The 16,259-nt window shown below is 48.4% G+C and overlaps 1 protein-coding gene across 14 annotated transcripts in view; it reads left to right on the top strand.

The window, feature by feature from the left end:
- Positions 1–146: 146 nt before the first annotated feature.
- lrrc7 (leucine rich repeat containing 7) overlaps positions 147–16,259 on the top strand; it is a 32,112-nt gene continuing 15,999 nt past the window's right edge. For 8 of the 14 annotated variants that reach the window (XM_049732313.2, XM_049732324.2, XM_049732317.2 and 5 more), the window contains exons 1-7: positions 6,767–7,937; positions 13,296–13,498; positions 13,613–13,730; positions 14,136–14,214; positions 14,409–14,498; positions 15,188–15,244; positions 15,464–15,527. In XM_049732313.2, coding sequence (XP_049588270.1) covers positions 7,913–7,937; positions 13,296–13,498; positions 13,613–13,730; positions 14,136–14,214; positions 14,409–14,498; positions 15,188–15,244; positions 15,464–15,527 — 636 coding nt within the window. In that variant the 5' untranslated portion in view covers positions 6,767–7,912. Of the gene's footprint in view, positions 547–1,487; positions 1,536–4,062; positions 4,277–6,765; positions 7,938–11,554; positions 11,801–13,295; positions 13,499–13,612; positions 13,731–14,135; positions 14,215–14,408; positions 14,499–15,187; positions 15,245–15,463; positions 15,528–16,259 lie in introns of those variants that run through there. The other 6 variants (XR_007484214.2, XM_068652095.1, XM_049732316.2 and 3 more) reach the window with 5 other exon arrangements.

Genomic DNA, 16,259 nt, shown 5'->3' with positions numbered 1-16,259 from the left:
GAGAGAGAGAGCGAGAGAGAGAGAGTTAAGGACTTGAACTCCTTCCTCTCTCTCTCTCTCTCTCTCGGTTCTCATGCCCATCTGTTGCTAGGCAACTATCAAATAAAGGCTCTGAAGTCAGAGGCGAGAGGGAGAAGCCGAGAATTCACAAGTACTGCAATTGGCCGCTGTTTGTTTGGCTCTGCACATGATCCCATCGCAGCTTTGGCTATCCATCTGTGGATCCATTTGGACTTGTGACTCCTTGCTCCGCCATTGGGCAAGCAAGCTGGGGGCGGGCCGGCCGGTTCCCAAGGTTACCCGCGTGTGATTGACGTTCAGTCTCCTGCAGCGCAGCAGTGTATCACTGTTGCTCTGGCTTTCCTACGGAGACCGGGAAGAAATTGGATGGCCGGGAAGAAAAGAGCCGAGCCGGAAGGATGCTTGTGATTTCAAATCGTTCCTGTATTTTTCCCTCCTTTCCTTGTGGGAAACGATGAATGCGCCGGGAGCCCTGGGAAAAGCCGGCTGAGGAAAAAGGGCTGGACGAAGAAGGTGCATTTGTTGGTGAGACTTACCTTTCCTTGCCTTGCCTTTCCTTGCCTTTCCTTTCCTTTCCTTTCCTTTCCTTGCCTTGCCTTGCCTTGCCTTGCCTTGCCTTGCCTTGCCTTGCCTTGCCTTGCCTTGCCTTGCCTTGCCTTGCCTTGCCTTGCCTTGCCTTGCCTTGCCTTGCCTTGCCTTGCCTTGCCTTGCCTTGCCTTGCCATGCCTTGCCATGCCATGCCATGCCTCCCCTCCCCTCGCCTCGCCTCGCCATACCTCGCTTTGGCTTTTTTCTTGAGCTCTTCACACAAAATGCTATTTGGTGGGACAGCCTTTGACTGTTTTTCATTTTATGGATGCGTGGGAGTGAAGAAAAGGCTCTCTGCTGTGTGGGTGTTGAAATCCTTTTGACACTATCACGATTTAATAGGCCAACCAACATAAAAGATGCCAGCTCGACCAAATCTAAGTAATGTTGCAAGGATTGATCCATATGTTGGGGTTTGATGTCAAGGCTTGTCAAATATCTGCATAAGAGGAGGAGGAGGACGACCAATTACATAATGCTTCAGGGAGCTCAACATAAATATGCAACACTTGTGTTTTGCGGCTGTTATGTGTCAAGAGTGTTTCCATTGTGTGCGTGATACATTGGGACAGACTAAAGATATCAAACATAGGTGTGTGTGTGTGTGTGTGTGTGTGTGTGTGTGTGTGTGTGTGTGTGTGTGTGTGTGTGTGTGTGTGTGCGCGTGTGTGTGTGTGTGTGCGTGTGCGTGTGTGTGTGCGCGCATGGAGATGATGCCATTGGCTACTTGCATGGCATCTAGTTTGAAGCGCACATAGTGTAGGACGCGTGCTAGCAGGCTAGCCGAGAAGTGCCAGTGACCTCGGGGAAGACGGCAGCTGCTATCCCCGTACCCTAACGAGTCACTTTTGCACTTTCTGCTTGACTGCTTCTGCCAGTGGGACTCCTCTTCTTTACCATCTGAGGACACTCCACTTTGGGATCAGGTGTGTTGGTTGCTTTGTTTGTGCTTCGACTTGTTGTGTTGCATGACTTAAAGACTTGAGCAGATACTTGTCAGCTTTTCAGTCACTGTCGGAGTTGCCACCTGTCCCTGATTGGCCCCGATTTTCACCGCCTGTCCCGTGTAGAAGGCCAAAAAAGGGGACACTGAGATGTCCCGGACTTGTGCAAAATGCAGCTGAATTGTAGCGTGCGCAGCCTTGTTGGCTCTATGACGAAATGAATGGAAAAACAGGAGAACCACGCTATGTGGCTAAGAGCGTGGCCAGCCGCTCTTAGCATTTTATGCTGGCTCGCCGCATGTGCCAAATGGGCTAGCGCAGGTTAATTAAAGGCCATAGCATCCAAATGGGTTTCCAATGGTGTCTTCTCCTGAGGTAGCGGCTCTGATATGCTGCCATTCCCACGCTCTGGAGCCCGAATCGAGAATGCTCTGGACCCTGCCGACTTGCTTTTGGCCTTTGGGCTCACCGGCGAAGGTTTCGCCACGCTGCTAGGTCGATCGGACGGGAAGGCGCTAAGCCATGAAATGTTTTATGCCTTCGTAAAATAACATCTCAAGTGGAGCGGGAGCAATGCATGTTGCCTCCAATGGGTCAGGGTAATAGGGTTAAAAATCTCTCGTCCTGGAGAGCAGTCGAGCTGCAGCGTTTTGCACCCGCTGGAGACTTTTGCTACGAGACTTGGGAAGAGCAGAGAAGAAAACATGACCGTAATCAAGGCGCATGCACATGGACATGCGCAGATTGAGCAAATATGCCGGAACTGAAAGTCAAACGGACGAAAAACATTGCGATCCGAATAAACGCGTCCGTATGAACGTAGCCGCTGTAGCCGCATCAACACACTTTGATGGCGATATTTCAAGACTTGTACGTCGTCCGTGTGCTAATTAGTTTCCATGGCAACCGAATGTTGCTGAGCTGATTGCACGGGCTGCCCACTCAGCCCCCACAACTCTAAAAGTCCTGCATAGGTGATTGGATATTTGTTGCTTATATAAACGTGGGTCGGTTCTTTCCGACTGGTTACGCGACGGCAAAAGTGCAGAAGTGTGCGCGTTACACAAAAAGTCACACAGCGGCCCACTCAGGGCAGTGCGGAGACAAAGACAGAAACAGAAATACCAAAGTAGGTTAGAGCAAAGCATTGTGGGAACACAGGACACCCCCTGGGCCTCAGCAAGACACACTACTCCTCTTTCTTCTTTACATTGCACCCTTTCTTTTAGCAGCCATTCCTTCCTTCCTTTCTTTCTTTCTTTCTTTCTTTCTTTCTTTCTTTCTTTCTTTCTTTCTTTCTTTCTTTCTTTCTTTCTTTCTTTCTTAATTTCTTTCTCTCTTTCTCTCTCTCTTTCTCTCTTTCCTTCCCCTACATTGCGCAATGTTCCCATTTGTATCACGTAACGCAAGCGGGCTCTGGGAGAAAATGGGAAAATCAAGTCATTCCTCTTCCACATTGTGCATATGTCCCAAGTCATTATCTGATGGCAACTTGATGGCAGGCTTTCTTCCCGCTTCGAGCATGGAGATAGATGATGGTCTCGCGACCGCATGCTCGTGCAGTTCCACCTTTTGCCACTACGTGGCATCAGCATCTACCACGACCCAAGATTCACCTTCACCCACTATTGAATGAGATCCACGAGTGGCCTGCCAGCCATTGCAAATATGATAGTAGTGCAATATTATTGCATTCTTTTTCATATGAATTTGAAAGGTATCCAGATTTATGCTCTCTGATTGTACCAAACTTTTTCTTGCGGTATTGATATTGTCCTTCTCCCTCCCTCCCTGCCTGCCTGCCTGCTCTCGGTGTCCTCATCTCTTCACCCTTCTCCTCTCCTCCTTTTCCTCTGCAGCCATAGGGGCATGCTGATGATGGATGGATGGATGGATGGATGGATGGATGGATGGATGGATGGATGGATGGATGGATGGATGGATGGATGGATGGATGGATGGATGGATGGATGGATGGATGGATGGATGGATGGATGGATGGATGGATGGATGGATGGATGGATGGATGGATGGATGGATGGATGGATGGATGGATGGATGGATGGATGGATGGATGGATGGATGGATGGATGGATGGATGGATGGATGGATGGATGGATGGATGGAGCTGTACACATTGCTTTTGTCTTCCTCCAGTAGTGCATGTGAAGAAAGGGGCATGCAGGCGAGTGCATGCTTTTACGTAGTACCTAGTATATTCTGTGGTCTTTTCTCTGTGTCGCCGACGTCCCAGAAAGGCAGACCTCTGGGTCTTGCGTTCGTTCCATTTTGATTCCTTTATTAACTCACCCATCACTGCCACAATGCAATGGTGGATTGGAGCAAGAGCGCAAGAGTGACACAGATGAGCGTATAAAGGTGGACAGGATTTGAAATGACACCAAATGACGCTTGTGTTCTCTATTGTGATTATTCTGATGATTATTTGGACAAGAATGAACGGAAGAAAAGTCGCTGGCCTCAAATGGATGTTGTTCTTTTTCCACAGGAGACCTATAGGGCTTGTGAGGCAAGAAGGACTGCTGCTCACTCTGGAGTCATTAGGAAGTAGGCATGAATTTGAGCGAGCGCAGGCCGCCGCCGTCCCCGCCGCTGCCGCCGTCGTCACCCGGAGACCCCGAGCGTCACTGAGGGCGACTGCTAGCACAAGCGCCACGCCAAGCCTGCACCCACCGCAACAACCTCATTGGTCAACAGTAAAGGTAGGAGCCAGCCGTTCTTCTTTTGGATTGTGGCAGCAGTTGTGCTTTTAAGACACAACCCCTCCACATAGTAAATTGAGTGCGACACCCTTGCTTGATAATGGACGGCAAATGTCCACTTGCGGATGATGTTAGCCGGCGTTGAGTGGCCACTCGGAGGCCATTTTCCGCCCGCCCACAATCATGCGGCCAGCCGTAGCGCACTCAATGATTTGAGTTCTACCTGAATTTTGCAATTTTGAACTTTGGTTCATTGAACGCCTTCCGATGATACCTAATGAGCGAGCTTCTATGTGAAAGTGGTGCTGTTCAGTGCTGGATTTGTTGTTGACTTTGCCGAACAATGTGGCTGATGACTCCGGTGTTGGCTTTCCGTTTGTAAGAAGGTTCTGGTACAGGCAACGCAGCGGTCGCTCATCTGAAGCCATCTCAAACAATGTGGCTGATGACTCCGGTGTTGGCTTTCCCTTTGTAAGAAGGTTCTGGTACAGGCAACGCAGCGGTCGCTCATCTGAAGCCATCTCAAACAATGTGGCTGATGACTCCGGTGTTGGCTTTCCCTTTGTAAGAAGGTTCTGGTACAGGCAACGCAGCGGTCGCTCATCTGAAGCCATCTCAAACAATGTGGCTGATGACTCCGGTGTTGGCTTTCCCTTTGTAAGAAGGTTCTGGTACAAGCAACGCAGTGGTCGCTCATCTGAAGCCATCCCAAGTGTGAAAGTGCGTGTACATATATGTGGCCAGTTGTCATTGTGCGGCTTGATTCTCCCCATGCCCATGTCCTTCCTCCCTCCTTCTCATGATCTGCTGTTGCTATGGTAACTGTCCCGAATCATGCATGTTCGCTGAGTCAGGAAAAGGACGCGCCTTTCCTAGTGAAAAGAACGATGGAATCTGTATCACTAGGTGGCATCTCGGAGTGCACAACTTCACACCTTTTGCGAGTGGAGTTTGCCGTAATGACTTTTTGCTTCTCACGAGAAGAGCGAAGCTGCTTCACGCTAGAGTCTCGCGTCTAGCGGCTAGACCAAGCGCTCGCAAATGATACTTTGTGACCGCGTCGTCAGTCCTTGCCGCTTAATGGCTTACGCGCACACGGGAGGGGAAAAAAATGGAGTGAGTCACTCCTGAGAGCACATTACAAGAACATCCAAATGAGAAAATCCCGTCTTAATCCCACTTAGAGCAAGCAATTTGGAATTGTCCCAGACCTGAGTCATGTCGCTGAATGCAATCAATGTCGTCAACGGTGCTGGACAATAACTGTCCACAAACGACAACCCGCTGCCGCAGCATTTGAAATGGGCCAATGGGCTCGTGTCCTGCACGTTGACTCTGCCTGCATACAGATTTCGAGGGCTTGCTTAACTGTAGTGCTGACTGGAAAGACACACAAATGAAGTGGGAGGAGAAGGAGCACTAATGTGGTACATTAAACATACCTTCGCCATATTCATTGAATGGTCAGTCTGGCAAAAGAAAAGGTGCTCGCTATGAACCATTCCACATGCTCGGAAGAAAGAGAAGGGGCTCACTTATTTCTCCTTTCCTTAGCTTGGATGAGTAGTGGAAGTTGTGCATTAGCTACAAGATACAGCCTCTCTCAAAGCCCAATTTAGAATTTTCCCAAACTTGTACTATATTACTACTGCAGATAAGTACGATGCAAATGAACAGTGAGTACGTATAGTTCTGCTGTAGGCAGAGCTTTGTTAGGGTTCATTTGCTTTCATGAGCATTTCTTAGCAAAGCGCCAGCAATGAGGTCTCCTTTCCGGCAAACGTCTTTAAAGGCTTTCAGTTTGTTGAACGCTTTCATTTACAGTCCGTATGTGTTATTTCTTATTTGCTGTCATTGGTTTCAAATTCCTAAGCAGCTCTCGGTATATTGGGGAAAAGAAAACGAGCAAAAAATTGTGTTTGAGTATCTGATGTTGAAAAACAGTCTTATTGTCGAAAATGTAGACAACACGCCTTTTTTTAAACGTGCAATCCCTACGGCAATATGATTTCATCAATTATTGAAATACTTTTGTCACTAAAACAATGCTCCATTCATGTTTTATTTAAGAGCAAAATGTGCTCTCTTGGTTTCATGACTTTGTTCATCGTAGTCAGTTTGGCAACAATCAAATGATCGCTGGATGGCGTGCAAGTGAAATGTGTGTTGGCGGAAGAGTGGCGCCCAGCTGGACAGTCATTCTGAGCCTGTCGTCAGCGTTCTCATAGCTCCAGGCGTCTCTTCCTCCAAAGTGGCGATTCGAGACGTACGCATTCACCAGGCGGGCAGCCACGCAGGCGGGCAGCCAAGCAGGCGGGCAGCCACGCAGACAGGCAGGCAGGCAGCCACGCAGGCAGGCAGCCACGCAGGCAGGCAGCCACGCAGGCAGGCAGCCACGCAGGCAGGCAGGCAGGCAGCCACACAGGCAGGCAGGCAGGCAGGCAGGCCACAAGGTCCTACTTTCTTGCCTTTTGTCTTCTTCCATTTGCATTTCCCGCCGTCGTCGTCGTCAAGGCCTGCGGTTGTGTCGCTACTTTTCTGCATTGATTTATTTTGATCTCAATTAGTGCTGCCTAGTGGTTATGTCACCAAATAAAAAATGGTGGAAACACCAAAGCGTCATTGGTTAACAGTCAAGATTTCAAACGTTGCTGTTTTACATAAAGGCTCGGGGCAGGCACTCTGCATCTTTTCTTTTCTGCAGGTGCTCTGGCTCATTCCAGAAATATGGATGCTAGTTTAATTGTTCACAGGTGCAAATGTCAATAGTTGTTTGTGCCCTGCCATTGATTAGCAAATAATCCAGGTTGTTCCACGCAACTCGGCTGTATAGGCTCCAACGTGGAGAAGCGCAGCAGTAAACCGGGGGGGTACATGTGTGTGAGTGTATGTTTGAGCGAGAGCAAGCAAGATGAAAAAAATAGATTCATTTTTTCTGTCCCCCATCTCCCCGTCTCGCTTTCTCACGCGCAAACATACCTTCCACATCCTCACCCCATATTCATCCATCTCCCCGCCCGCTCGCTCGCTCGCTCGCTCGCTCGCTCGCTCGCAGGCTCGCTGACTCCCTCCTCCTCCTCCTCGTCCTCCTCCTCGTCCTCCTCATCCTCGTCCTCATCCTCGTCCTCGTCCTCCTCCTCTGAGGGAGATAGATGGGAGGGAGGAGACGCTCCCACTGAATGCAGCGGGCTCACGCACGCACGCACGCAGGCACAAGGACGTATCTTTTTCCCGCGGTCCAGCTCCTCCTCTTTGGTGCATCTTGAATTGTGCGCACCGTGTCATAATTGATCTTTGATTTTATGTCTGGAATTGACTGAGCGGAGGGAGGGAGGGAAGGAGGGAGGGAGGGAAGGAGGCTTCCGACTTGCTGGCTGGATTTAAAGCACCCAGCGGTGCTGGAGCCCGAGCGGACCGATGAGCTCATCTCCGCTTTCTGCCTACGGGGGCGTTAAAGATGCGACGGCCGGCGGACCGGGTCAAGGTACCTGTCTCGGAATCACCCCAATCTGATTGATCCGACGACGCCGACCGGTACAGGGCTGTTTCTCCCCCCCCACCCACCCCACACCCCCGCCTCCTCGTCTTTTCTCCATTCTTTCTGTGGAAATTGGAAGCGCCACCTGCAGCCTGGGGATGGATAACTATTCGGCTCTGCAACGTAAGGCAACGCGCATTTATTGAGTTGACGTGGAAGACAAAAGACGACAGAGAATAGAAGATGGTGTGCTTTGCGCCAGTTTGCAGCCAGGCACTAAAATAGGATCGACTCTTTGACAGCTAACTTGCAGAAAGATAGGATAGACAGCTAACATATACATAGCCCATCAATTGTTGTCCCATCGTTGTATGATGCCTCACTCTAGCAATAATAGCAAATCATGAATTTGCACATATGATGGGAATTTGCGATGCGGGCTCCCATCAATTGTCATGGTCATTCAGTCATTTTATGGCTTTGCAACAGGGTCCAAAATGAACGGGCGCTGTGCAGATCAAGCGTGTACATCCGTCCGTGCATAGTTCTCCAAATGTTCACTTGACGTGCCCTTCCAAGCAAGCATCTCGAGAAACAAGCATGACTGCAAGCGCTTGCAGTAAGCGGTTTGCCTTCAGTTTCATGCACACCTGTTCAATGATATACATATTCAAGAGTTTTTTTTTTTTTTTTTATGAGGCCACAAAGCTAATATTTGTCTCTTCTTCAATTCTATTGAGCATCTATTGAGCACTTGTTTAAGTTGCAAGCATCCTTTCTGTGAGCGTAGATTGCTTCGGTGCTGCAGTGTGTCGTTTGGTGAGATGGACTTCTGCTGGAGAGCTACGGAGCTGTAGCGTGTACAAAAGGCTCCTTCTAATCAAAGGGAATATTTCATTCGCATCTTCATTGCAACACATTTCAAAGGTCCTTTGTCTGCATCGCCTCACCGAGTCTATTAATACGTACATATTGCTAGCCGGGCCGGGCCGGGCCTGCTACTTGCATCTAACATCCTCATTTAGTGATCTTTTTGAAAAGGATTCTATTTTTAGGCCGATTGCTTTCTGCCTTCTTCTCGTTCAATAACAGCTGATCTCGTTTTCCGCACGGAGTCAAATGATTAGCGTGTCACTTTAAGCTGCCTGCCCACCCACCCAATCATTTTATTCTCAAAAGACATTTTTAAAAAGCAAATCCCTCCTCAGCCCCATGATTGATCAGCAGCCTGCCTTGTCGTCGTCATCCATTTTGGAGGTGGATGTGCTTCATCTTTGGCCATTTGGTTAGTAATGGATGGTTTTGCTTTGTCCTTGGTCATTCCAGCAATGAATAGACGTGCCTTGAGCTTCTGCTTGATGCCACTGTGTTTCCAGTGCTTGTGCTAAGTGTGACATTTGCTATCCCATTTTTGCCACACACAGTCGAGCGAGGTCTTTGTCAGTCTCATTCGAGCAAGTTCAAAATACTAAGAGCAATACGTATGAAACATATGACCGGATGCTCCTCCGAGAGCAAACTTGCCTGCGGAATGTAGAACGACGCTGCTCTTCTACTGTTCTGCTGCTGCTGCTGCCGCCGCCGCTGCTGCTGGTTGCCTAGTGACTGCATCCATGAAACCGGCTACCATCGTCATGGTGATGGGCTAAAGGAGGAAGGAGACCCATAGAATGAAGGGGGAAACGTATGTCAGTGCATCTGCTGGATTGTGAAGAAGGAAGATGTTGTGTGTGTGTGTGTGTGTGTGTGTCAAAGTGGTGAAAAAGCTGATCGAGTGGATTATAGTGGAAGCGACATATAAGCAACATATGACTGCCTGCCGTGTGTAATGAATCAAATATTTGATGAATTGCTTTTGCTTTGGACATGGACACAAATAAATCGAGCAGCATCATCACGTAAGACCTTGTCTGCTTTGGGAGGAGGCGCAGAAAATCTTTTCCCCGTACCGAAGGCACGCAAACTGTGACACGGCGACAATGACCATGTGCAAAATACATCAAGAAGTCCTTGGAGCTGTCTTTTTGTGGCCATTTCCTTTCCTTCCTTACAAATACTGGCCTTTTTATTCCTGTACCGTGACAGCTACGAGAAGAATAAAAGATAACCTTTGCCAGACGTGTCAGCAAGTTAAGCACGGATGGACAGCCAGCATGTCGGAAGGGCCTTTTCAAAGCAGGACATCCAAAATTTCGGATGGCCGATGACAATATCAAGTCATCTCCATGCTGTGTGAATGGGATGAAAGAGAGGATAAAGCAGCAGCCACTCGGGCCACCTTTCCCAATCCGAAACAATCCTAGCTATCCAGATCCAACGTATGTAACCTACTATCCTTTTCTTCCTCCCTCATCCACAGAATGTTTCCGAAGGGAATGTGGAAGCAGATGACTTGACTGCATCAAAGTGTGTCTTGAGTGCGCTCGCCGCTTCGTGCGTTGCCTCAATTATTTACACTATCTGCGATCTGCGCGTTTCCACGTCGACTGTATCGTTGACTTGCTCTTTCTCCCACGCTTCCATTTCGGTCTCGTTGACTGGCTGGCTTTAGCGTACAAATAGGGCAAAGCTCCGCTCGACGTGCCCGTATGACGCCTCGCATCCCGTGTGTACGTATGTACGTACGTACGGTGCAATCATCAAAGAGGATACATGTCGATTTGGGATTGCCACAGCAACGCCTTCAGCGCTCCAAAAGCAGCCCAAACACCTCGAGCGCTGCGATAGCATGAACGTGTAGGGTCATAATAGTGCTTTGTGAAACTAAACATTGATGGATTTGTCCATGCTTACAGTAGAGTCGGTAGATTGTCGCAAGCGTTCATGAGATGTATGCACACACACTTAAGGCTGTTAGTAAAACAAGTGGAAAAGAGGGTGTTGACAATAATAGTGGCCGGCACCTTTCGGCTAGCTGTTCTTCCACAATTGATTCAGCGGTCTCGTGTGTCCCTGTTCCTGGCCTGAGTTGGTTGCCTGCCCGCCCGCCCGCTCTCTCTCTCTCAATAAAGCAAGTTCCGTCCACATTGTTTTGTGGCCGTGTCCATTGGCAGTCAATGAGCCGAGGGAGGGACCGCTATCATGTCTACGGTCCTTGTTTGCCTTTTGAATGAGTGTTTTTTGGGCAAAGTAGGCTCTGTTGTGACCACTCGATTCATTTTCCACGGCCTGTTAAAGAAAGCTTTAGGGATGATGAAACTTATCAAAAGCTGTTTATGCAAATGCGACCGCCATGCACTTCCAAGAAAACATGTCAAAGCATGCTGTGCGTGCGTGCGTGCCCAAGCATTGTCTTGAAATGGCTCAAGCTGGTCCCGCTTCCAGCGTTTGGCCTAAATGACGGAGACAGCCAGTTTGAATGCATCGCTACGTAGTATATTGTCACGCTTCTGTGCTAAGCGGAGTAGAAGAGGCGCCGTCAGGGGCAGCCCGAGCAGGTGATAGATGGAGCCAACGCATGAATAGAGATCCCTCCCGACAGTCAAAAAAAGAGACGTTGACTTCCGGCCACAGCCGGAGAGAGAGAGAGAGAGAGAAAGAAAGAAAGTGGCTGGCAGCAGGTGTGACAGAGGGAGCGAAGGTGACAACGCTCTCCAGTTGTCATTGGTCACATCGCTGGATTAGTGATGCGCTGATCACGATTTATGGATTGGCTACTGGATTGTATTGCGGCCGGCGCCTGCGGTGGAAAGATAGAGGAGTTGACAGCAACGGCTTGAATATCTGATGTACTCGCTCGATGAAGAGTTCAGCACTGAAATGTTAAGACATGAGAGTCAAGCAGGAATAGTGCTTGGGTGGGTGGGTGTGTGTGTGTCTCAGGTCCATCTGGCTCAGAGTAGTGGACAAGCTGCTGGGACGCCCACCAGCATGGCAAAGTGACCTCATAAGCCAAGATGGCGGAACCGCACGTCGACTGTCACATAAAGCAGCGTTTCACAAGTGCTGGGTCGGAAGGAACCCTGTATCCCGCCCGGCCGACATCAGGCACACTGCACCCGGAAGTCCAAGGGCGCATATCGAGACCAACCATCCATCGCATCCACGTACGCAGCGCACCTTCCCTGAGCGGGAATCCATCTCAAGCGTGCCTGTTGATAGCTAGTATATACACGTATCGTAATGTTCTATAGAATGCTTCTCAAAGCATGCTTATGAGCTCTACATTAGCCAGACTATTGAAAAATAATGTCACACTCTCTTATTATAGACCAAATGACGTAGCCGAAATGACCCATCTACCACGTTTTGTTAGCACGCATACGTAGATGATGGTAAATGAGATGATGTCTAGAAATGTTCAGATGCAAATCTGGTCATGATATGAAAGTGTTTGTAGTTTGCTGAGGAACATTTTGTGCTCGATTTCAAATGGCTCCTTTTAGAGGCTTTATGGACAGACGAGGGCTAAAGCTGAGAAGAGAAGAGAAAAGAAAAAAAAAGCCGAGAAAGAGGGAGGCACGGGCCGCCAAGATAGGAAATAGTCATGTGCTGGGGCGTCTCAGGCAGAACTGGGCCACTGAGCTCAACCCTAGCAAAAAACAAACAAACAAACAAACAAACGGGGGGAAAAAAAAAATACATGACTGGCTTGGAAACCAGAGTGAGCATGAAAGTCAGACACAGCGGCAGCGGCAGCGGCAGCGGCAGCGGCAGCAGCAGGAGAGACTCAGATAAAGGCATTTTACTGTGAGCCACATAGGAACAGTTGGCTGACTCAAGCCTTTAAGCAAACAACAAATATTTCAATCTGGAACGTTTGCAACCTCATCAAATGTTGTGCTTGCTGGAGGTACCTGTTGCCTTGATTGCCATGTCACTTGAAAATGATGAAGTCATGTTCAATCATGTTTTGCATCACCTTATGTGCCCTATAAGACAAGGCTCGGTTACAAGTTTGAAAAGAGTTGTTTTATGATCGGAGGGAAGAGATGGAGTATGTGCAAGACAAGAAAAGACGTATTTGAAAGGTGTCTGATTTGTTTGTAGAAGTGCAGCATGGACTGCAAATGTGGAGCAATCACCCACTGAGAGCAGCATGTTCTGTTTTATGACAGAGAGGATGAGTAAAAATACACCCGGCTCCTGGGAGACCGTCACTATGACAGCCGTTACCATGGAGATAGCTAGCAAGGCTGCTGCTGCTGCTGCTGCTGCTGCCGCACATGAAGTGATGGCTGTCGTGGGACATTGAGGCTTTCACTCTCTCTTGCTGCTACAGACATGCATATTCTGAGGAGCCATGTTAGCCATGCGAGCGAGCGAGCGAGCGAGCGAGCGCGCGCACGCGGGCGGGCGGGCTTGGGCCGTCCGTCCATCCATCTATTCTCCATGAAGCATCTCAGCACATGATTGCGTTTGCACATGCTGCAGCATCAGTCATCCCTGCGTTGATGGGTGCTAACTTGTTGTCACCGTTTGTTGGCAGGACCCGTTCTCTAGTTGAGCAAACAATTGTTGAACACACATGCTATTTACTTCTTCTTCTTCTTCTTCTTCTTCTTCTTCTTCTTCTTCTTCTTCTTCTTTTTGCCTCTGTAGTCCAGTGTCTGGAAATGACAACAAAAAGGAAGCTGATTGGCCGGCTGGTGCCATGCCGGTGTTTTCGCGGGGAAGAGGAAGTCATCTCGGTGTTGGACTACTCCCACTGCAGCTTGCAGCAGGTCCCCAAGGAAATCTTTAGCTTTGAGAGAACTCTGGAGGAACTCTACCTGGATGCCAACCAGATTGAGGAACTCCCCAAGGTAGAAATGTGTCCCATTTCTGATATTCCAATCCGCATCTCCAGATCAATCTTATTTCCTGTTTGTGTATGCTTATAGTCCACGTCATTCTAATATGCCTTTTTGTGTCTCTAGCAACTGTTCAGCTGCCAGGCCTTAAAGAAGCTGAGCATGCCTGATAACGACCTCTCCAACCTTCCGACCACAATTGCCAGCCTGGTTAACCTGAAAGAGCTGGACATCAGTAAAAATGGTAAAGACAATAAATACTTCCAAAGCGCTGGAATCTTCCTCTACAGCTTGCTGACAAACATGCCATGCTAGTCAGCGTCCATAAAATAGCGCAGCGAAGAGGTCATGTCTACCACACACGTGTAATCAATTATTGTCACATTCCCATGATCTGGTTCCTTCCTTCAGCTTTTAAGATCTTGATCATCTCTCCGGCTAGAACAATCTCATTATTGGAAGGGAAGGGCTACGGAAATAACGTCAGCATTTCCATGTTCCTCCTAGATCCAGAGTCATGGAAAAACCTCAGTCATTTGACAACTTTCAAACAATCACGTTTGTTGCCAAAAGTTCCTTATCTTCCTGTTAGCCAACCAAAGATGCCCAACCAAGCACACATTTCTCTTGTTGTCTGCTTTTCCCCCAGGTATCCAGGAGTTTCCAGATAATATCAAATGTTGTAAAGGCCTGTCAGTGGTCGAGGCCAGTGTCAATCCCATCACCAAGTAAGACATCGTCCCATTCGGAACAAATTGCAGTGTTTAGATTGGAGTCAAAAGCGTAACGTACAAGGTACAGCCTTGTATCTTTGCATTGTACGTAGTATCTTGTCTTTCACTTGACAGAATGCATTGAAATACGGCTCCGCTTTTTTTTTTCCCCTTCCTGCTTCTCCAGTGCTCTTTGTCTTGTCTTGCAGGCTCCCAGATGGTTTTACGCAGCTCCTGAATCTGACTCAGCTCTTCTTAAACGATGCCTTCCTGGAGTACTTGCCAGCTAACTTTGGCAGGTAATTCCATGCATGGTGTCAGCATCAGCGTGGCGTGTCTTTAGTCACTTCCTGGATGGATGGATGGATGGATGGATGGATGGATGGATGGATGGATGGATGGATGGATGGATGGATGGATGGATGGATGGATGGATGGATGGATGGATGGATGGATGGATGGATGGATGGATGGATGGATGGATGGATGGATGGATGGATGGATGGATGGATGGATGGATGGATGGATGGATGGATGGATGGATGAACGGATGGATGGATGGATGGATGGAGTAGCATAGGGATGGCCGGATGGATGGATGACAGATGGATGACAGATGGATGGATGGATGACAGATGGATGACAGATGGATGGATGACAGATGGATGGATGGAGCAGCATAGGGATGGCCAGATGGATGGATGCTATACAAAATGAGTTTTTGATTCAATGAAAATGCACCATGAGATCTTTGCCACGTGTATCATTTTGGATGGTGTTTGAATTTGAAAAGCGGTCATCTTTTGAAGTTCTAATATTACGTCTACTCTATTGGCCCCAGGCACGTAATAGTAGTAACTAATGGTGCATGTTCAATTTAAGAACATTGGCTTATATGTTTGGGACGCTACATTAAATGTGGCCTGTTTGTTCTAGCCGCCAAAGAGCCTGACGAAAACAAATGTTTTTTCAAATTTGTTCTTGATAGACTCTCCAAACTTCGGATCCTGGAGCTAAGAGAGAACCACCTGAAAACCCTGCCAAAGTAAGATTCAGTTGGGCTTTGTGTCTGTGCTGTGATTTGGTCTCCTCCAATTTACTGAGTTTGCTGTGGAAGAAAGTTATTTGCACGCTTGGCAGGTTCTCTTGAATAGCAGTGAAAGCGGTTTTATTTGATAAAAGTAACATTTTGAAAAGTTACATTTGAACCACGAGTGAAGTGCTTGATTGGAAGCACGACATTTACTCTCCTGTCTCCTTGCAGGTCTATTCATCGACTGACACAGTTGGAGAGGTTGGATCTGGGTAGCAATGAATTCTCTGAAGTGGTGAGAAGGTTTGCTGTACTATTGGGCGGGTTGTGTTCATCTAAAATATGAACGTTACCCAAGGCATTCAATTTGGCCATTTGACTGAGAGAGAGAGAGCGAGAGAGAGCGAGAGAGGGAGAGAGAGAGAGAGAGCGAGAGAGAGAGAGAGAGAGAGCGAGAGAGAGAGAGCGAGAGAGGGAGAGAGAGAGAGAGAGAGCGAGAGAGAGAGAGAGAGAGAGAGCGAGAGAGAGCGAGAGAGAGAGAGAGAGAGAGAGAGAGAGAGAGAGAGAGAGAGAGAGAGAGAGAGAGAGAGAGAGAGAGAGAGAGAGAGAGAGAGAGAGAGATGGCAAGTCCCAGCACACAGTTGGCAAGTCCCATTTCAGGGGCGGGCAGCCTCCATTCCCATTTCAAATGCCATGGCAACATTGTGATGAATCTTCCTTCCGTAGACTACTATGTCTCATTAAGAAGTGATGCATGGCTTCAGCCGAACCATGAAATGGCACACTGAGGAAGGAAGGAAGGAAGGAAGGAAGGAAGGAAGGAAGGAAGGAAGGAAGGAAGGAAGGAAGGAAGGAAGGAAGGAAGGAAGGAAGGAAGGAAGGAAGGAAGGAAGGAAGGAAGGAAGATGACACAATGTGACACCAGGGTCAGACGGGAGGGAAGTTGACCACACGCTTGGCGTCCCCAGATTCTCGCCTACTAATTTATGTTCACACGCTCAATGGCCACAGCTCTCTTGATGATGTA

This window comes from Syngnathus scovelli, chromosome 10 (assembly GCF_024217435.2).
Source record: "Syngnathus scovelli strain Florida chromosome 10, RoL_Ssco_1.2, whole genome shotgun sequence".
Lineage (NCBI taxonomy): Eukaryota > Metazoa > Chordata > Actinopteri > Syngnathiformes > Syngnathidae > Syngnathus > Syngnathus scovelli.
This window is presented reverse-complemented; position numbering and strand designations above follow the sequence as displayed.